We start from the raw sequence: 22,397 nt of genomic DNA on the forward strand, positions 1-22,397 counted from the left end.
GAGAGGGAGACTGATAGGCGGATTGTCTGTCGTGGTAAGGAGAGAGCTGAGTCAAGAGACAAAGCTCTCGATTTACCGGTTGATCGACATTCCTATCCTCCTATAAGGTCATGAGCTTTGGTGACCAGAGGCAACCACCTGTAGTGACTTCTCATCCTTAGTTATAGGGTAAGAAGATCAGTCAACTGGAAGTGACTCAGCCACTGCTTCTCCACGTTGAGAGAAGCCAGTTTAGGTCCCTCAGATGCCTCCCTGGTGAGGTGTTCGAGGCACATCCTACTGGAAGGAAACCCAGAGAGAGACCCAGGACATGCTGGAGAGTCCACATAGGATGGAAGACCTGAAGCCAAACCTCCATCTACCTACCAACTTTCTTTAAATAACCCTGGGAATGCCAAGGTGCTCCAAGACTAAAAGGGATTTAAAGTGTCTCCAGTGAGTTCTGGAAGTGTAGGAGAGACTCTAAAATAAACAACTTTCGGCTTAGTTCCATTTTCACCATGAGGGACCAGGGCAGCCGACATAGGTTGTAGACATGACAACAAGATAACAGTACTCCTTTTCCTGAGCAAGAGACTGATCTCGACCTGGAGGGGAAGTTGTTCTGTTTTAAGCCTGAGAACTGACCAATCGTATCACAGGATCTCCAGTCAGAACTGGAGAGGACAACCATATGAGCTGCCTCACGACTCAGCTGCAAACGCCTACAATGCAGACTGAAGATCTTGGCATGGAGAGCCCAATAGGTCAAATATGACTGTGAATTTGTGGGATACGTGAATGAAGTGAGTAAGCGGGATCATGGGGCTGGAGCATTTTGTTTTAAAGCATGACAAGACAACTGAACATGAAAAACTCCCAGCTGACAAAAATGATCATTTTTCTCCTTCAGTGCTTACAAACTTCACACTATTACCCAGACTTCCACCTGTTTATGACCACTCAGCATTTAATCTGCAGCTTGGAGAGCATCCCAGGGCTCCATGTTTATTACCCACAGTCCTTTACTGTGGGTTCTGCTGCAGCTCCTGAATCAGCACATCTTCCACTTCATGCTATTAAATGGGATTTATGAATTACTATCGTATTGATCAGTTCACTGACCATCCACACTGCATGGCAGCCCTTCATTCTATAACTCAGGGAAGCACACACAGACATCAGGAGGAGCTGAACGACTCCCGATCCTTTCTGTATGAACTTTAGTTTTCCACATGGCTAGGCAGAATCTCTGAGTGAAAAGTAGCTGGAGCAAGGAGCAGATCACCCTCCTGGGCCAATTAAATCACCTCGTTTCTCTGCAGTCGGCCTGCAATTTGGAAGAGCTCGACTCACAAAAAGATGGAAGACAATATCCTTTCTTCCTTTCTTTAATACAGTTGTATTAGGCTGTATTAAAACAGTTTTAAACAGATGCTTAATATAAGCTGTATTAAACAGCTTTAAAATCAAGACCCAGTTACCTTTTTTTAAAATAATTTTATTACAAACAGAAGTCACCTTTCAATTGCTACTTATTAAAATTTGACACAAAAGTAAAAAAAAAAAAAAGAGCAAAAAACACACAACGAAATTGGTTAATGGGCTAACTCCGAGTATGGGTCATACTTTCCTTCCCTGCAGTATTAATAAATATGTGTGGGTGTGATTTAATGCAAACCCACAAGTTATCTGCGAATACTTGAGACCGCCTCTAGAAATGCTTAAAACTGCCTAATTCAACAATTCAAATATTCCTTAATATGCATAAATATATTCCAAACCAAGTACAGCCAATCAGTGCCAAGGAAAATAAATGGTGTTCCAGAATCGGCTCCTTTACAAAAGGCCAACCGATAGCAAGTCAAGCAGCACTGTTAATATGTATTTCGACTCTGTTACTTTTGAATGACACTCAAGAGGTGGTGTTTCAATGTTACGATCTTTCTCGTTTAAACGAGAACACATTTTGGTTTAAATGAAATATATATCCATTTATACTGAGTCTTATACTGTATTTCCTTAAAATGATAAGGTTTCTCGTTTTAACAACATACGGGTCCCTGAATTTATTTCTTCGATCTGCCTGTTAAACTCCTCTGTACTTGAACATTGCACCCTGTTATTGTTAACATTCAGAAATATATCAGTCCGATATGAACATTTTAACTTTGATTGGTTAAAACTGCTTAAATCAGCTGAAACAGAAGCTGAATGTCTGACAAGATGTGAATTTATTTACCTTTCCAACAATCTGACAGTGAGAGGAGATCTGCCTACTATAGAGAAGGAAACTGCACAGAAAGTCAGTCCAAAATAACTGGTATTACCTTACTAATACTGTACCTTAGTACAGCAGAGGGTTACCGTGCTGATATTAGAGCAGACAATCATTCACATATAATTGATATTACTGGCACCTGCACTTCAGGGGGAAGTGTGAAAGAGTAAGTAGAATGTGGGGAGAGGTTTGAATAAATGTGCTCTCAGCCACATGAACAAGGCATGTCTACCTAATGTGGCCCAGACGCCTACCTGAGTCAGGATCTTTGTCTCCTCTCAGTAAATATTAGCATCATACACAAACACAGCACTGGGAGACTAAAATACACCTCCTGGTTAATGGAAAAACACATTCCAAAAAGTGGACCCAAAACATGACCTTCGTCACTGTTAAGCCCCGATTTAAAACAATGACGTCAACAAGTTTGTCTTATTTAGTGACGCAAGTTATTAAGAGAGGGACAGCATAAAATCAGTTACAGGGACAAACTATTAAGCCCTGGAATACAGTAAGAACAGAGTATATCAAAGTAATTCCACTAACTTTAGTTTTTTTTAATTCTCATCAACTGAACTCAGTGTTAAAAAGATTCTGACTGGGGGTGCTCTGGTGGCGCAGGTTTAAAGCATAGCCCACATATGGAGGCCTTAGTCCTTGATGCAGACATCACAGGTTCAATTCCCGGCCAGATGACTGTTGTCACATGTCTTCATCTTCTCTCATTACCCACTTTCCTGTCAATTCACTATCAAATTAAGGCCACTATAGCCAATAAACCCTTAAAAAGAATTCTGACTAACAATCTAGTTTTCCAGTATAAAAGTGTTCTGAAACACTGACATTTTCAACTGTATCATTTCTGTGCTTTAAATTCCTCATAATAATAACCACTTATTTATATTTGCTGATGTCTCATGCAGATTTAAATCTTCACTAGTAAAGTAGTTCTGGCACTATGCACCTTGTTTAAGCTGCAAATAAGAGGCAAGCCTTCTAATCACGCCACTGTCTCCCAGATAAGGCCACAACTCCCACCTTCAGCTGCTGGAACACTAAAGGTGAACAGCAAAACATGAGGAAAAACTAAAAGCACTCATGTGACTGCATGAGATCATGTGACTTCTTTATTTGTGTGAATGCTGCAGAGGGCCCAGCATGGTCAGACCGAAGTCCAACCGTCACATAATTGCAGGACACTCGTTTTTGAACACACCCATCACGGTCCACAAGTTCCGCTACATAGGACCAGAACCAAGAGGCTGTTCAGTGTTGGTGTCAAACAATTGTACTTCCTTATGGCTTCGGACAATTGCGCCTCAAAACTATCAACTGGAAGTAGGCCTGTCGCGATAAACGATAAATCGATTAATCGTACAATAAATTAAAACTATCGACGTCATTTCAATTATCGCCACTATCGTCTCTTCCACCCTTTTTCTCTTTCTGTTGATGACACCGAATGAAAAAAGGCTCAACTCCGGTGCTCTCCACTGACCCTCCCTTCCTCATTTCCTTAGTGTAAAGTCCAGCACACATGACACGATCTTAGAGCTGTCGGCCGATTGTCGGCCCATTTTCAAAACCTGACAGACCACACATTAGCCGACAGAAATCCTAGGTATAACGGTTCGATCGGGTTCGGTCCTGCCGTGTGGTGTCCAACAATGGGCACAAAATAATGGCTACAAGTTCAGTGAACTAATTTTAAAACCAGGCTTTAATCAATGCTTTACTACAATCTACCTGCAATGTATGTGGCTAGTGTCAGCGTAAAGTCCTGACTGAATGAAAATCATTATAACCTATTTACGTCACGTTAACGAAGAACAGCTGAAAAGTTACCGGGTTTATCAACTGCGGCAGCAATTTCGCTCCAACTCCTCCTCTTGTCATTTCTATATTCTTTGCATGTTGAATAAACATTAATATTGTTTCCACGTATCATCTCCAATGTTCGCTGGACCTCTGGTTGCGCCGTGTCAGCTGTTTGGGATTCCCCAACGTAATTTCCCCTCAGAAAGCACGGAGGAGAATCCGCGCTTTCTGATTGGCTACCTGTCACATTCAACAGGCTGCGTTAAGATCCCAGTCGGGGAAAACCCCTGATTTAGATCGGAGCGGCAACGACGATCTACCGTAACACACCACACAATCTTAGAAAGACCAAAGGTCTAAGATTGTCATAAGGGGAAAAATAGGAGCAAAAAATCATGTAGTGTGAACTATTGCATCAGGTAGTCGATGTGCCCATCTTCTCTATTTAAATCTAATTATTACTGAAGGGCAACATAATATACAGACTTCATAATCTGCACTCTTTTGGTTGAATGCAGTATTTATTTACACTTTGACTTTATGTTGTTTAGTTTTTATCAAGTACTTAATGGAGACTGAGAATCCATTTTGTTTTTGGTTGTTTTGTTTATTTAGTTTATCAGTTCCAGTGTTAAATATTCTTTTGAATATAAAGTGCATCTATCTTTGGCAGGAAATCACATGCATTATTACGTCATTTCCATTAAATCAGTGTAAAAAGGTCTTCAGACAATATTATCGTTTATCGCAATAGTTTTTTGAGACAATTAATCGCTCAGCAAAATTTGCTATCGTGACAGGCCTAACTGGAAGTTGAATAGTCGGAGCTGGTTTCCGCATAACCAACCACGATTCTGACCAATTATATAATAGTTTTGCATGCAGATGGGGGTGAAAAGTTATGCAGAAAGGCTGTGGCAAAAAGAGGTGGAAGACATGAGGCTGAGATCAAAATGACGTGATTTTTGTCATGCAACTTGGACACTGCAAACCGATTTGGGCAGTTTTGCTCGAACATGTAGTTCATGATTGCTCTTAAGACAGATGACCACAACTGATTGGACAAACTTTCCAACAGCATTGCAGAAGAGGTTCTCATTCAGAAACATAACAAATTCAACAGCTCAAATGTGGAACTTGTCTCTACCAAGCCTTTCCAGATGGCTGGATGCCACAGTGGGAGGAGAAAAGGTGCAATTTTGTAACTTTCAATTTAGGGAGCAAACTGGAAACAAATACGTATGAAATGAGCCTTTGGTGTCCAGCTAAAGGCCCTTAGCAGGAGATACTAGGAAGTCAGGTTAAGCTGCCAGAAGCTTATCTCATCATGACAGATTGCAGCTAACTAACACTGACTCCTCCATAGCTCATCATTCCCAACAGGCCTCACACTGACCTGCATGGCTTTTCCCAAGCAGGACACTGTTGATTCCCCACTCTGTTAGACACATAATGGCACCAAGAAACTTAATAGAATAAAGTTAACTTTAAAAACATGCATATATAAATCAGGCACTGTTTTACCTCCTCACTGGTTTTTAATAACTGCTCTGGTCTGGAGAGGGAAGAGACGGTCCCTTCTGCTAAAAATAATGATTCAAAACAGGAAATAGGACTGGTACCTCTCTAACAAAACAATGAAAAAAAAATTACATCACAGAAAGAGTAGAACAATATTATTGATAGTATTTTTAATCAAATATAGTAAAAAAGAAATGTTCATCCTTCCCAATAATCAAAAGAAAAAACCTTTATCCATATCATAGTGATCAAATCTTCTACTTGGTGATCAGCTCTTTGTAATGATCGCCAAGTCTTGGTCTGGAATCAGCCAGGATCTCCAAGTACTACATCATTATTAAGGTTATCAAATCGCGCTCTGTGTGACAAAAAAATGGGTGAGATTTTTTTCTCACCCTGGACAATGCTTTTCCAAAGTTATCAGGGTTCAGGGGTCATGGTTATTGAGACTGTAACATTAATAGTTGCAGCATAACTTCAAGTTATCACTGCACAAACACACAGATATTATAGATTGTGTGGATGATTCTTCCTGACTGCATCAGCCCAGAAATCCAAGAACACAAAGCACCATGCCAAGTTCAAATTACTCCAACACTTTCTCCAATATGGGCCTCCATGTTCCATCAGTTTGCACAGGATAGAGTTAGAACAAAGTCATAACTTTTTCATGATGAAGACTGAAACTTTACTAGATTCTGGTGTTTTACAAGTGAAAAAGCTTTGCTGCTTTATACAACTCGCAAATTAAAATGTTTATCAGGTTGTTGAAGTTTGATTGTTCTTGGTAATGTAGGCGGTTTGGAACAATACCATAACTGAATCACATGCTGAATGTTAAGTTAGATCAGTGGTTCCCAAAGTGTGGGGCGCGCCCACTTGGGGAGCCGCAGTGAAATTGTTGGGGGGGTATGGATGAATGAAAAAAAAAACAAACAGTTACATAAAAGTGTTTCACTGTAAAGATGGTTTATAGTGTGTTTTGTTGCGACCTGAAGTGTGAAATAAACTTCAGTGGAGTTTGAAAACAAAATATGTGTATAGGTTTATGTCTGGTTGAACGATGTGTGTACCCAGTTGATTTTGTTTTTCTTTTCATGGGGGAATTTTATTGTAATCCATAGGGGGGCCCAGAAAATCCTTGGGAACCACTGTGGGGGCCCAGAAGAAAATCTTTGGGAACCACTTGGTTGGATGAAGAAAACTGACCAGATGCATATAAACCAAGGTGCACTGAGAGATTATACAGTTCAGAAAGACAGAGTGTTTATAGAAGTGAGTGAAAGCTCAAGATTCTTAGAACGGTGTTTATTTCCACAGTAATTGGGCACACTGTATTCTTTATTCCTACTCAAAACAAGAACATGTTCTCATCTACAGACAGTAAGAAACACACAGCAGCACCTGCAGTTGTCTTTCTAAACTCCAACATTTACTGTGGAAACTGAAAAATGCCTACAGACTGATCTTTGCTGATAACTGAACTGAGTTTTGGTCATGTTCCACTTATTGATTACTCATGGCCATGCTAAGAGGGCTAGTTGAGGCACAACGCAAAATAAAAGTATACTTTCCAAGAAGAATATGCCAACAGAATACAAAAAAAAATCCAACTGCTACATTGTTTTTGTGATCAAATCCCATTCACACAACTGTGGAATGAAACCTCTGTGTGGGCAGAAGAAATGCAAATAGCACTGCATATGCCAGGCCTGTAGGGGCGGTGAAACTTTGTGTGCATTTATATCCAGAGCTGTGTTTTTGTAACCCTTCTGAGGTTACACATGTGATCTTGCTTATGTAATCTATGTCTATGTTCAAACAGCAAGTGCTAATGCTCAATTCAGGTAGAGAATTTTAGCAAAAAAATAGCTAAAATCCTTTTTTTTTTTTGCATTTTTGTTCATCCGTCATTCAGACTTGTGTGAAAGGTTTACGACCCCTCATGCGAGGAACAAAAACATTGATGTTACACATCAGCAAACTATTTATGGAAGTAATAATGGATGCCATCAACTACAGATCGCTTTTAGATAATAAAAAGAAAGCATAACGACTAGCAATGGCCTTTTGAGGAGAACTGAAGTCTGGTGAATGTGTCATCAGAACCAAGAGTAATGGGATTGTGATGTGATGTGCTTCACTGTCACAGTCTTCGTTCATAATTTCATAATTATATTTTCAGCCACTGCTTATGTCTTCTGGTCTCACGTCAGTGATGTAAAAGTTGGATAAATTGTCACTTGACCATTCAGACTGCAGACGCTTTGAAAAGTATCGGATATATAACCAATTTAGTACCATATGGAAGTGGCACAGATTGGATTATTTTTCTGGGTGAAAAGATTAGTTTTGGTTATTCAGACTGCCACAATAAAGTTGAATATGGGTCAAAATTGAGCAAACAAAATCTGATTTGGGCGGAATTGCCTGCTGTATGAATGTAACTTGTGTCTTATTGTTACATTCATACATCTTATTGTGTGTCTTGTGTCTTTGTGCACAAAGACACAGGCTACAAATTACTAATATTGAGCAATATTAATTTGCTCAATATTCCACAATGAGCAAATTTTGCTTTAATAACAGAATAATAACTACCTTAATAATCTGAAGTGGCGCAGCAGTACAAACAGAAAGTAGAGGTCCGCCATTGTTATTATACTATGTGCAAGTGAAAATCGGGTAAGCACAATCTGACGTAACTGACGTGACTGTTTCCAGATGTTTTTGGTTTGCGTACGGACACGATTCACGTGAAGTTTCTAAAAAAGTCCAACATAGAGCCTCTTGTCAATTGTTTGTGGACCCGGCCAAAACATTATTGTCCTCTTGCTCACATGTTGTGAACACAGAGCTTGGGGCTGTAGAGTCTGAAAAGGACTCCTTGGGTTCTTTTAAAGTTCTCTGAACCTTGAACAGTTGGATCCCGAGCCTGAATTTGTAAGGAATCTTCACTCCTTGTTCTCTTGGCAGCTGTCCTAAACGCTTTTGGCTTGTGGATAATCTCATTTGTTTGGAAATGGCCTTATGAGGTCGAGGAGAAGCAACAATTGCTTGTGTAAGGTCATTGGTGATTTCTTTCCTTCTTGGGATTGTGCTAACACACACAGCTGAACAATCGGCAAATGGCCAAATCTGCTTTTGAGTCGCACGTTGATCGAATGCTGCTTACCTGAATTCCTCTGAACGCAGCAAAGCTTGCCTATTTGCACAACGCTTTTTCTTTTTAGTTTGGCCTGTTTATTGAAACAAATGATGACATAATGCAATATGTTATTCATTATGTAAGGGAAAAGGTGATTATATCATAATATCTGTATACTCAGGGGTAAATGTCTTTATAGCCATTTTAGAATAAATTATTTATTAAATTTATTTAAATTATTTATTTAAATTTATTTTAGAATAAATTTTGAAAAGTGTTCATCAGGTGGTCCTTGAGTGGTTTTTAAATAAGATCCTTTATTCTTACTGGACATAAAGAGATAAATCTGCAAACATGTTTAACTGCATGAGTGTACATCACTGATTTAGTCATAAAACCTTTTATAGAAGACCAAAACTTAGCAGGTTATGTTAATTATTGAGCTCTCAGCTGCTGAGTCATGCCCAACCTGTTTGGTTTGTTGGATACGGCCAGTGCAAACCAAAAGATGGAAAGAGATACTAAAAAGAATTTAAAAAAAACTTTGCCCTGGTGTGACAGGGTACTGAGAAACCTCTGACTGAATGCATGCCTATTTAAATGTGCAGGAAATTCAAAGGTGTTGCTCATATCAAAGGTCACACACCCACACATGCGCGCACACGCACGCACACACACGTACCTGAAGCCTGAGTTTAAGGTCCACTTAAACTCATGTCCTTCCTGATCAGCTCTGTCTCTAAACTAAACATTTCTCTTACCACAGTATGACTGAAAGTAAGGCTCACTGAATCAATAAAACCACCAAAGAATGAATTTGGGTTTCATTTTTCTTTTTTTTTTTACATGTGAAAATAAATGCTGAAACATTAAAACAGAACTGAAGTTAGGCTCCATCTGATTCTCACTGACAGCAAAACTTGCAACCTTTCACATTCGGTCCTGTTACAACCACAAACTTTAATGTCCTTTACTGGGTGAAAAAAGATCAACACGAAGCCTACAGCTGTGAGGTGGAAGGAAAATGGTTCATTACCTTAATTTATTTTTGGATTTTTTTATGTAGACAAACAAAACATGATTTTATTCTCAGGCCCTTTGTACTCTGATGTCCTAACAGAATATCCAGTCATTTAACTTTCTTCACTCAGCTGTTCTGTCTCTGGAGATCAAGGAACACCGCGGGGAGAAAGTTGTGGAGAAGTTAAAAGCAGCATTAAGTTCTAAAACTTTGAACATCTCCCAGAGCTCTGATCAATCCATCATCTGAACGTGGAAACGTTATAAAACACTGGAGAAAGTTGGTTTTCAAATAGATAATCAAGTCTCCTGGTGGTGCTAAACTACAGGTTGTCAGATCATCGCTCTGCAATAAACTTACAACCTCCTGCAATGTATACTTCACATCATACCAGTCCACGTAGTGAGAGCCTTTCAGAGCATGCAGCTCGGATTGCAGAACTAAGGGGGAGGAGCTTACAATTCCTTTACTTGTTTTTGCTCTGGGTTGATCCTCACAGGCAGTCCAAACACTATGAGTGTTCTAAACGCAAGCAAGGTTGTAGGATGATGTTCTCAGCTCATTATTAGCAAGCTAGCTAGTGACTAAGTCATCAGTATGTTCATATATTGAATCCCTGCTGTTCTAATACTGAGTTCAGTATGAGTTGGTGAACATGGAGTCTATTCTTTAAAAAAAAACAAAGGCAAATTCTTCTTTTCGTTTCTACGCTCGAATTTAATGCAATCTCCATTTAACCTGTTTTACATTTTGACATGAAAGAAAGAGGTTTCATGTTAAAATGAAGTTCTAAGGGTGCCTTGACACAGATACGAGCTCTTCTCCTTTTTTTGTTTTTGTTTGAAAAAAACAAAAGCAAAAGACTCTCCACATTTAAAAATGCAAACTAAATGCGGTGTCAGAAAAACAGGGATTAATTTTTATTTTGGTGTGGCAATACATGAACATATTTTTACTGTGGCTGGACTGATTCTGCTCTTCCCTTCAGCGTCTTGCCACACTGTCTCTGCTGGTGAGAGCAGACCAGGAATTTACTTTGTAACTTTGTGCCGACCAATAGAAATGCTCACACTTGCTCCACACTAACCAACAGAAATGCTGTTGGTGCTAAAAAAAAGAAAAGTAAAATAACATAAAAAAAAATATTTTTGTTTATTCAGACAAATAAAAATGCACCTTCGCCTCATCCTTTGGAGGAAGCCCCACCCCCAGAAATGTGGGACAGAAGAATGTGAATATAATGAAATTTGTAAAAAAAAAAAAAAAAAAATGCATTCTTTCGGATTAAAAAGAAAAAAAGTTAAATCTGAAAAATATTTGAAAAAAAATTTAATCTCAAAGTGCAGAAAACTACATTAACGTATGTTCAGGTATACACATTATAAATTACTCTCTGAATTTGTTTTTACTTGAGATGTTTCTCAAAGTTTTAGTTTTGAAATACCGTATTTTCCACACTATAAGGCGCACCACATTATAAGGCGGACCTTCAATGAATGGCGTATTTTAAAACTTTTTTTTCATATATAAGGCGCACCGCATTATAAGGCGCATAGAATATTTGCTAGTAAAGGCTGGGGTTACGTTATGCATCCATTAGATCAGGGGTGGGCACTCCTGGTCCTGGAGGGCCGGTGTCCTGCAACTCTTGGATGTCTCCCTGGTCCAACACACTTGAATCTAACAGCTGAATCACCTCCTAAGTGCAGTCAGGTTCTCCAGAGTCCTGCTAATGACCTCATTATTTTACTCAGGTGTGTTGAAGTAGAGACACATCTAAAAGTTGCAGGAGACCGGCCCTCGAGGCCTGGAGTTGCCCACCCCTGCATTAGATGGAACTGCGCTAAAGGGAATGTCAACAACACAGTCAGATAGGTCAGTCAAACTTTATTAATAGATTACAAACCAGCGTTCTGAAAACTCCGTTGACTCCCAAAATGAACAGCTGTTGCTTCCTCCACTTCTGCACCATTGATTCGTTCATGTTAAATTCTCCCGCTGCTGCTCTATTCCCGTGTTCTACTGCGTGACTGATCGCCTTGAGCTTAAACTCTGCATCGTAAGCGTGACTCTTAATAGGAGCCATTTTGGGGTCTTTACACAAAACCCAGCATGCACCGCGCGCTTCTTCTTCTAAGGGGGAAAATGAAGTCGGCGGCTGCTTACCGTAGTTGCAAGACCTGTTGTGACTCAATGTTGGTCCATATACAAGGCGCACCGGATTATATGGCGCACTGTCGGCTTTTGAGAAAATTGAAGGTTTTTAGGTGCGCCTCATAGTGCGGAAAATACGGTAATTATTTTTCACATTAAAATTTTTTTAATTTAGTTTTTGCTTGCAATATTATTGGAAGAAATTTCTCACCCCAGTTCCGAAGTGTGTCCACAGAGAATAGACTTTAAAATACTTCGTTAGTTTAGAAATCACTGAACGGTTTAGTGCCACAATACATTAAAGATGTACTGTTGTTTCAACTTTCCTCTGCATCCCAAACATGGAGAAGTTAGCATTCAGTTTTAATGCTCAACTATTCTCAAACAAACTTCCAGAAAACTACAAAACTATAAACACTGAGATCCTCTAAACAAAGGGTAAAAAATGTTTAGTCAACTTTGATTATTAACAGACATCATTACAATTCATATCCAGATATTTTCTCACATGAGGGAACAGTTACTTAAAATATTTCACCTCAAATAAACTTTTTTCTTTGATCATCAACAAGATGTATCCTTAGAACTACAGAAATATGGTGCCACCGGTACAGAGCTTGCTCAAGCTTGGCAGGAGGATCGTCTTTCCTGTGGTCTGAATATCTGGGAAAACTTTTTCCTGACGGACAAAAGACAGAGCTTGAATCTAGGAAGACTATGTACACACCAGAAGCAGTGAAGGAGACAGCTGCCATGACTCCTGTGTGGCCCCAGCTGTGAAGCATCCACATAAAATCCATGTGTGGCCCTCTTCATAATCCAGGTTGGCGATTATGTGTGGGTTGTTCAGCATGATGCATGCTGGGGTTCAAGAATCAAAATGCTATGGACCTGTGGCACTCCTCAGATCTGGACCACACTGAGAATCTGTGGTCAGGTGGAGGAACAGGTCAACTCCGAGCACCGACAGGACAACAGCTGCAGTTACAACCATTAGAGGTGACCGACTGCGGTTTCCTGGCCAATTGGCCAATTCTGATTTTGTTTGGTCCGAAAAGTTACTAAATATAGCGACAAAGTTCATAAGTAGACAACAGCAGGGGTAACCTTTAACAGCACAAACATGCATATGTGACCTGGTGGGCGGGTCTGTCAGTCAGCTCTCTCTCTCACAGCAGAGAAAGAGGAGACAGAGGCTGATTTTCAGATCTTTTAGGAACCAGATAAAACCTGGACTAAACAGTTGAACAGTCAGGGGAGCAGCACAGCGCCGTGTCCTCCTTTTGCTCACAGCCAAACACTGGGCGCCCCATCCTGGTCATTCAGACATTTGTTATGTATTAAATGTTATGATAACCTGAAACTTTCTCATCTCTCTTTTTTTTTTTATTCCTCTAGGTTTGAGTAAACGTTCTGGGATGTTTGGTTCTTTTGGAGAACATTTCTGAAGTTTCACTGATATCACTGTTGTAAACCTCCAACACATACTGCCTGTTGGAAGAGCCTCCACTGCTCATAGGTTCACTTAAGAACAAAAAATACTTAGAATATGACATTACATAATTCCTAACTGTACAGATGTTTACTTGTAAAGTTGTTGTTGAGTTTCTACAACAATTACAGACTAGGGTATTTTCTGAAGTCCCTCATCATTATTTGTCATTCTGACGGGCTTAATTAAGGTAATTATTTTTGGAATATGAACTGAATAGAAGCCTTTAAACTGTAATGGTCTAGAAAACGCTTTAAAATTAGCTTTTTTTTATTCTACAGATTAAAACAAAAAAGAAAAACTTTAAACATACATTTCTAAAGGCAGAAGAATCTGGTTTAAAATAAGGTGGCTTCAGTTTGCAGGTCTGGTAAAGAAAGGCTTTTGTTTGAGCAGAACTTTAGTCTTAATTTTGGAAACACAGAACCGAGCGGAACTTGGACCTCGGATAAGAACCTGGACAAGCCTAGCTGTGTAAAATGATCTGCGGGACACTCGTTGGGTGTCCTCCTCTGTGGACATGTAAATTAAACTACACCTGACCGAACCGCTCGGCCTGTAAACAGAGTCACCGCAGGTCACTGAGCGGTCAACAGAGCACACCACCTACCTCCGAACAGGTGAGGCGACAGGTGAGCGGGTAATGATCCTATCACCAGCCGATGACCATCGTTCCCTCTTCGGTCCCTGTCCGCCGCCTCCTCCGGGCTGCTGCCACCGGACTCCGGTGAGCTGTAGACGCCGCCGCTGCTCGGTATGCTGATGCCGGACTGAGCTCTGGCGACGGGACCCCCGGCGACCCCCGCGGACCTGGGCCTGGCTCCGTGTGGGTGACCAGAGTTGGACGCGGCTCCACTGGCTCTGGACACGCCGTGTGCGCGGTACCGTCCCCCCGCCCCCGCTGCGGCGGTCCTGCCGCCGCTGCTGGAAGTAGAGGACGGAAGGTCCGAGCCGGAGTAGGCTCTGGTTCGTCCGTTAGCGGCAGAGTTGGGCGAGGGGCTGCTCTGCTTCGCCCCCATGTTAACCTCCGCTGTTTGGCTGTGATATTTAAAGAGGCAGTCTACAAGCCGCAGCGGGACAGTGCGCCAGATTTCCGCCCGGGACAGATATCTATACCGGGACAAAGGTGTTGGAAGAAAACAAAAGAAACAAACTGTCCGTTGCTAAGATCCCATCAGCCAGGGAGAAGTTCGATCAGCCATCCGTTACTCCAGCTGGTGATGCGTGGGAAAGTTTAGACGCCGTGACCATTGTTGCTCTCGTGCTGCAGGTACCGTGAGTCCCCTCCTGGTCTGAGCTGGCCAAGCGCTCCTCACTGCCCGCTGCAGCATCGCACTTGAGCGGCCGGCTCCTCGCAGCTCGCCCCCCGGCAGCACATTGCTGCCCAGGAGGAAGTGATGGAGGAGAAAGTCTGAAGCAAACCGTTTCTCAGCGGCACCAAGGAGACTTGTGCTGACAAAGCTCGAGGTACTCACGTCAACGTCCGTCGAGACACTTCAAAATAAATGCAATGTCACGTTATGTTACAGGTTATGGACAAATAGTTGTTAAATTACCAGGGCTTTGGGTGTAAAACCAAGACAATGTGACATTTGTTCTATTTCATATGAAAACCTCTGAAACTTTGTTTAACCACATTTTGGTTGAGTTTTAGTTTTCAGTCCTCTTGGTTCACTTTCAATAAGGTAGAGAATCTGATAAAGTTCAGTCGTCCCGGTAAGATCTTCAGGAATTCTTTCATTAACATCGCTTAGATACAGCTATACAGATACATAAAATAAATTAAAATATTAATAATAATAAAAAATATGTATTTCTATAACTCCATCACCAGGTGAAACACATTATATAGACTATTACACAAAGAATAAGGAATTTTATACCTTTATTTTTCTTGTGATGATTTTTCTGCTAACAGCTAATGAAAACAGGGCATTTAAAATGAGAGTATTGAATCAGATAAGTAAAACTATTTTAAAAAACAGAAAAGTGGGCTTAGTGAAAAGCATGTTTAAGACCTGCTTATAGGTTGTTATTTTAAAAAGGTACTTTTAATTTATCAAACGAGACTCATCAGGGTGTCAACAATTTGAGAGATTTGAGGAACATTTGTAAAATGGAAAATTTCAAAGAAGAAAGACCAAAAGGTTGTTCAACAAACCACATACCTAACTGTGTGTAGGTTATTAGTTTTCACATTTTTTCCTCAAACAAATTAGTTTGTTGTTCCTTACATTTTACAGGATATCAATTTTTTAAGATTAAATGATGAAGAGGCTAAGTTTTCTTTTAAAGAGTTCAACATGTTCTGAAACAATGAAATCGATCCATCCATACATACATACATTCATACATACATACATCCATACATACATCCATACACTCATCCATCATCTGAGCACATGTAAGGTTTGGTCTTAGTCCGATTCTGACTTGTGATTGGCTGGGAAACAAATGTGTTTCATCAAAAAGAAGACGCTAAAATAACCTCCTTTGGGTAAGGCATTGATTGCTCATAACTGATAAACAATCCCCACCTTTTAAAAATCTCGACAATCTATTTAATTCGGGGTGAATTTTCATCTGTCCATACAAAAGAATAAGCAGGACTTTTTCCTATTAAATAGTAAATGTCATGCTTTTATTTTGAAAAGCACGAGGGATTGTGTTATGTAGAATAGTGTATATTTCTGGTTACTTGATTGGTAAGGACAAACACGTCTGATGACGTAAGCACAGCAACGTCAATAACAGGCAGTCTATGCATGAACTGCTTTCAGTTGTGTTTAGTGTTCACCTGCAGCTCACGAGGACACGTGGTTGAGTTACGAGTGTGATTTACACTCGTAACTCAACCTTTTTATTCATGCATGCTTTTCAAGCTCAAACCTGTTCCTACAAGATGGCAGTGAACTGCATTCTGTGCTGGCACCGTGACACCATTCCATCATCCTGATCATGCACCACACAACACTCCAATAGGGTCTTGACAGGGTAGGAGTCAGTTCACCCTGGGGTGTCAGTTCGATCTCTGCTCCGTCTGCCTCACTGGTTGTGTCCTTGGACAAGACCCTTCAATCCACCTTGGCTGCTGCTGGTGGTCAGAGGGCCCGGTGGTGCCAGTGTATGGCAGTCTCACCTGCCTCAGGGCAGCTGTAGCTCACCACCATCGGTGTGAGTGACTGTAATTCACACCGATGGTGTGAATCAGCTTTACTTAGACCTCTGGTCTTCATAAAGCTACACACTACAGGGTATTTACCTTTTGTGGTGTGGGTGGTAAGCAGATGGACGCTAACACTCATCTAGGTTCTGGTGCTGCTGGAGGTTACTTCCTGTTAAAGGGAAGTTTTCCTTTCTGCTGTCACTCCATGTATGAGCGATTGCTGTAAAGTCAGCGAAACAATGCAAGCGATTGTCCACTGTCGCTACATACTCATGTAGGAGGACGGATTGCTGCAAGTCAGTGTCCCAATGCAATCTGCTGAGTTTTTTTTTAGATAGAAATCAGTTTCACAAATTTGAATAATAAACTAATCTTGACTTCATTGTATAATGCTTACATACAATCCAACTTTATCAGTTGGACTTTTACTTAAGTACATTGTTTGAGTACCTGTTCTAACCCTCTCCAGACCCCAGGAAAACACAGGGGTCTGGGGCAGCTGGTATTTTTTCACCTTGATCTAACAAAGTTCATAGTGGTACCACTCAGGCCAGCACATTCCTTGATCTAAACTCATTAAATTGCTCATTTATATCTTCTATTATTAAGACACAATTAAGATTAAGATCTTAATAATCTTATATCTTTATATCTTTATATAAAGATTCCACATTAAGGAATCCCAAAATAAACAACACAAAGCTGGGCTAGAAACTGAATCAGTCATATGATGTCAAAACTCTGATGAATCCAGTCACAGACATCATCCATCCAAATGTCACATGAAGTCTTAGCCGCTTTGAGAGTTTCAGCTCAGTTCTGCTTGTGGGGCTCTTCTATTGGTCCTCTGTTCAGATAACGAAGCAGCTCATTTCATTGGCTGAGCAACAGCTGAGACAGACATGAATGAGGTCTGCACGTGTAACATCCTGAGGTGTGTAACCTGGCAGCTCACTGTGCCTGCTTTCTGGTTTCACTTCATTTTACTTGAAAATCTAATCAGAATCACAGAATCTCTTTGTGTTTGCCAACACTGCGATCCAGTTCAATCTGACCCAGCATGTTAGTCTGAACATGCTGACTGTCTGCACACTCAGGTTTGAACATCTTCAAGCTTCTCAGCTGGAAACTTAAAAAAAACTTAAAAAAAAAAAAAAAGAAAAGTAAATAGTATTTACATGAACCCTCTTAAAACTTTTGTTGTGTATGATACACTAGGTCAAATAAAATACTGTTCAAGCAGATAACTGGAAGTAGCACATGGCAACGTTTATTCGAACCGAGAACATCACTTCTTCTTCACAGGTTTTCGCTCACCTCTCTTGTGCACAGCAAGAGCGCCACCAATGGCGAATTGGTATATTTCGTTTACCTTCAGATTATACCACCAAACAGCCTCCAGCACATAGGAGCATAATCAGACCAAAAGTGTCTAACAATCTTAATCCTGGAGGTTCCATCATTTCTTTGTCTGGAACACCACAACTTTGTCATCTGAGTTTTTAAATGTTGTTTTTTAAGGTTTATTCCTTTTTTTTTTTTCCTCCATGGTGGAACAATACAGCTTACTTCTGCAACCGTTCTTTAAGAATTAAGTTCTAAACTTTGAATTTCTTGTAATTTTTCTCTTGGAGATGTGATTGGAAATTTGGCCCATCTTTTCCAGCATGAGCTTGTTGAAGGTCAAGTCACACAATCCGAATTGAAATTAAGTCTGGACTTTGACTAGGCCACTCCAAAACCTTCATTTGTTTGAGCAACAGTCATGGTTCCATCAGTTACCATAGACTATTTAGATCCTGTAGGCTCAGACAATCACAGATATGACCAAACCAAACAAAGTCTGAATGTTAAAAATAAATCAAAAATGCTTCAATAATGTTTTAATTTGATGTTTTAGTTTGATTTAAGCAACAGGAGCTATTAAAACTTGTTTCCCTTCTATGAGATTTTTCACTTAAATTGTACAGAATACACGTTACATTATTGAGACAAGTTTTTAATGGGACAGTATTATAACTTTTTGAGCTTTGCATCATTATATTTTTATTCCCTCATCACAAACATACCTGGAGTGTTGCCTTGATTCATTCATGCATGTTTGAGAAATCTTTTAATCTCCATGACAACCATTAAGCTGTGCAAAACACCTGGATGAAGCTAGCCCAGCCTTTGAGGATGAAGCTCCCCCACAGAGATGTAGTTTCCAAGCTTTGGAGCTTCGACCTCAAAGAGCAGCCATCCCCAAATCCTCCACTTAGCTCCTTCAGACTAGTCAGGAGCAATTAGCAAACACTGCTGAGCTCATTGTACAAGCTATTCTAAGAGCAACGCTGGTAAAACTTTGTTAAAGGTTAATGGAGCTATGGTGACTCCCTGAAGACAGAGTTTCAGAAAAAGCAGGAGTTTTTAATGAGACAGAGGCCCAATTTCAAGACGTCAAATTGCTTTTAAGTCATATTTAATATTATATATATATATATATATATATATCAATTTTTTTTAACAACTACAGTTACCTGATTGTGCTATAAAATGACACTGTGACTGGAAAATATATAATACTGCCCCTATGAAGTTTTTGTCATGGTCTTTATTTTTTGCATTGTAAAAACCTGGATTTTGCATTTTAACTCAACTGCATACTGGTTTGGAGACTTGTGAGCCACAGCTGGGAAGATCCACACTCCCGGAGTAACACCACATTGCAAAACATAAGGAAAGCACAGACAAAAAAAACATACACAACTATATTGTTGTAGACTGCATTTCTTATTTTTCTTTCGACCTCATGTAAAAGAGCAACGTGCAGCAGTGGATAGTTTAACGGGTCTTACAATAACAAATCTTATTTCTCGGTCAGTAATTTAAAAAGGAGCTCCGATTTAAGTTAAATCCATAACTGCTGGTATATTCTGGGTGAGAGTAGCTTTATAAAGTCACTATTCATTGTGTAATAATACACACTGCAGTTGAAAAGAAAGAAGGAGCAAGATGAGGTAGAGGGATCCGATAAGGATGATTTTCTACGTTCGAAAGGATTCCAGAGCAGGATTTTTGGCTGACGTGATTCACAGTATTTCACAGTTTTAATTCTCTCTTACCCCCATCATCAGCACCTGATCATAACAGAAGTGGGACTTTATGTTGCATCACATAACAGCACGATGTTACATCATTTATACATCATAAGTCCTTTGGTTGTGTCTGCTTTGGCTGAGCTCAAGCAAGTGCTGAAAAATAAATCAAGTGGGGGTTTTGGGTTTGGTGTTTGCTCATGCTGATGTTTCCAAGGTGTGTTTTTTCCACTAAGTTAAAATTAAAAAATCCATACATTGATGTTTTCAAGCTTTAATTTTTTGATAATTTTCTGCTTACACTCGACGAAAAAAAATGTTAGTGAAGATTGGAATATTACAATGGAAACATTCTCACTACAGAAGTGTGTGTTTAAAGAGAATAATGTTTAAAACCCCCATAAAGGTTATTATTTTTGAAAGGAACTTTTATTCTGACAAATGAGCCTTATCAGAACATATATTCTAATTGATTGAATATGACTGTAGACACTGACTAATCAGTGCCTGGTGATCTTCAACTATTGGTTTATTGATGGTAAAATGCTCCAACAGTTGACTGACATCACTCCACTCCACTCATAGTGCCACCTCTGCAATCTGCTCTATTTTTTTTCAAACCCCGAGCTGGTCATGATAGATGGCAGGTTCTGGTTCTGCTGGAGGTTTCTTAATATTAGTGGGAGCTTTTCCTCTCCACTGTCGCTACATGCATACTCTGTATGAAAGATCACTGTAAAGTCAATGATTCAATGCAGCCAATTGTTACATTCTTGTCCAGTAGAAGTGAGTGATGCAAGTCAATGATTCAATATGCTGGATTTCCTTACAGAAAACTATTATTCAAAACTACTTTGAATAATTAATTTAATATAATTTACTATTTGAGAACTTGGATTTATTGAGATATATTTATGATTGAATTAAACAGACTTTTCTGCAAAGTGCCTCTAGACAACATTTATTGTGAATTGGTATTATAAAAATAAACTGAATTGAATTCATTGAATTGAATTGAATTGAATTGAATTGTTTAGCTGGGCCAAAAGCAATAATGGTTCTTAGAGTTGTAAAGGTTGTTGACCCTTGCTCTAGCATAATACGATGCAATGTCACTGATGCAGCAACAGGTGGCAGCATTGCTTGAGTAAAGTGTTAAGTACTGTCTGAGTCAAATGGCTATAGAAAAACATCTGCTGAGAAACTTCACTTGGAGTCTGAAGGTAATGTTTAGCATTTTGTAAAAGTAACCAAGGTTTTCTAAGTAAAGTTAAATTTTCCTCTAGCGCTTGTCTTCCCCAGTTCTTGTGTAATAACAATAATAGAGGCCCACTGTAATGTTCTCTTTTTGTTTTTAGCCTCTATTTTCTCAGAATGGCTTAGATACAGGCATAAGCTTTATAATGTATACATACGCTATCTGCATGTTAGCATGCAAAAAGACAGCTGTGTTAATGTATTTGAATATTTAGTGTAAAACCAGAAAAAACTGTTTTTTGTGTTACACATGTCTTCTGCTGTCCCTGTTCACTAATTTCAGATTAGAACTATGAGCTGAGGATGTTAAAGTAGCTTACTACTTTACTAAAACCCTCCCTGTAACAATAGACATGGAAAAAAAATGACTATAAACAGTGAAAACTCAACATGTGTGCTAAATCTAACTGCAACCAACAAGTCTGAAAAAGGACAAAGAGAAACTCAACAAAATATCATACCAAAGTAAAAAAACAAGTTTTAAATCAATCACAAAGCTTTAAAAATGAAGATAAGAAGAATTTAAGAGGCAAACGGGCCAGATATACATCCGTCAATCACCACTGTCGATCAGTGATCACAAGGGCCGACATCAAAGCCATCTTCAAGCCTTTGAATCTTGGCAGGAGAGCAAATATTCTTCAAATAAACTCCCTCTGACTTAGTCAAGGGTCCAAGTTAAGCAATCAGGACCATCATGACTGTATGAAAAAAAAACATCTTTTAGAATCAGGATGGTGCTTCTTTTCTGCTGGACTCCAGTAATAACTGATTGAAGAAAAAAATTGGTCAAAGCTCTATGACTTCTAGATAAGCAGTGAGATCAAAGCCATGACAATGCTTAGAATAGTTGGTTTTGATGAGTTTGATTTGGTCGAATTTCTCGTAGGACTAGGAGTGCAGTTAGCCATTTGGGTAACCTAAGCACAATACTTTGTGACCTTTCCCCCCACTAGAAATTAGCAATAATTTGGCATTTGTCACTACATTTCTCCATTTTTCAGTGGTTTAAAAATCAAGCCTCACAAAGACAACAGATTTGAAATGGGATTAAAAACAGAAAACAAACATCAGTATTCACAAAAGGTAACTCCAAGTTATTTGGGGAAAATTCACCTTTTTGCAGGTTTTCCGCTAAGCTTAATATCTAAAATATTTGAAAGAAAATGAAGCTTGGGGAGCTGAAATACCTGTGTGCAATGCTACTTAACACACTATTGGCTGATTGGCTAGACAGTCAGTCTAGGGTTGCCAATCATTTCCGTTGGCTTTGATTGGCTGTGTCCAAGACATCCATTGGCTGGGTTTATCTATGTGGTTTAAAATCCAATAGCAAATAACTTTTGTTTTGTAACTCCAAAAATATAATACATTTAGAGTACAGAAAACACCAAAGAAAAAATATCTGCCTGGATTGTCATGATGACATGTTTATGCTAGTATTGGATCTAATTACACCATTTAATCACAGCATACCTTCAAT

General features: G+C 39.5%; 1 protein-coding gene across 2 annotated transcripts in view; it reads right to left on the reverse strand.

The window, feature by feature from the left end:
• LOC102232239 (E3 ubiquitin-protein ligase znrf2-like) overlaps positions 1-14,870 on the reverse strand; it is a 30,802-nt gene extending 15,932 nt beyond the window's left edge. For both annotated transcript variants that reach the window (XR_002752497.1, XM_014473922.2), the window contains exon 1: positions 14,025-14,870. Coding sequence is in view for 1 of the 2 variants with exons in the window: in XM_014473922.2 (XP_014329408.2) it covers positions 14,025-14,433 (409 nt within the window). In the remaining variant the exon portion in view is untranslated. The remainder of the gene's footprint in view (positions 1-14,024) is intronic.
• Positions 14,871-22,397: the final 7,527 nt, after the last annotated feature.

Source organism: Xiphophorus maculatus, chromosome 3, assembly GCF_002775205.1.
Source record: "Xiphophorus maculatus strain JP 163 A chromosome 3, X_maculatus-5.0-male, whole genome shotgun sequence".
NCBI classification, from domain to species: Eukaryota; Metazoa; Chordata; class Actinopteri; order Cyprinodontiformes; family Poeciliidae; genus Xiphophorus; species Xiphophorus maculatus.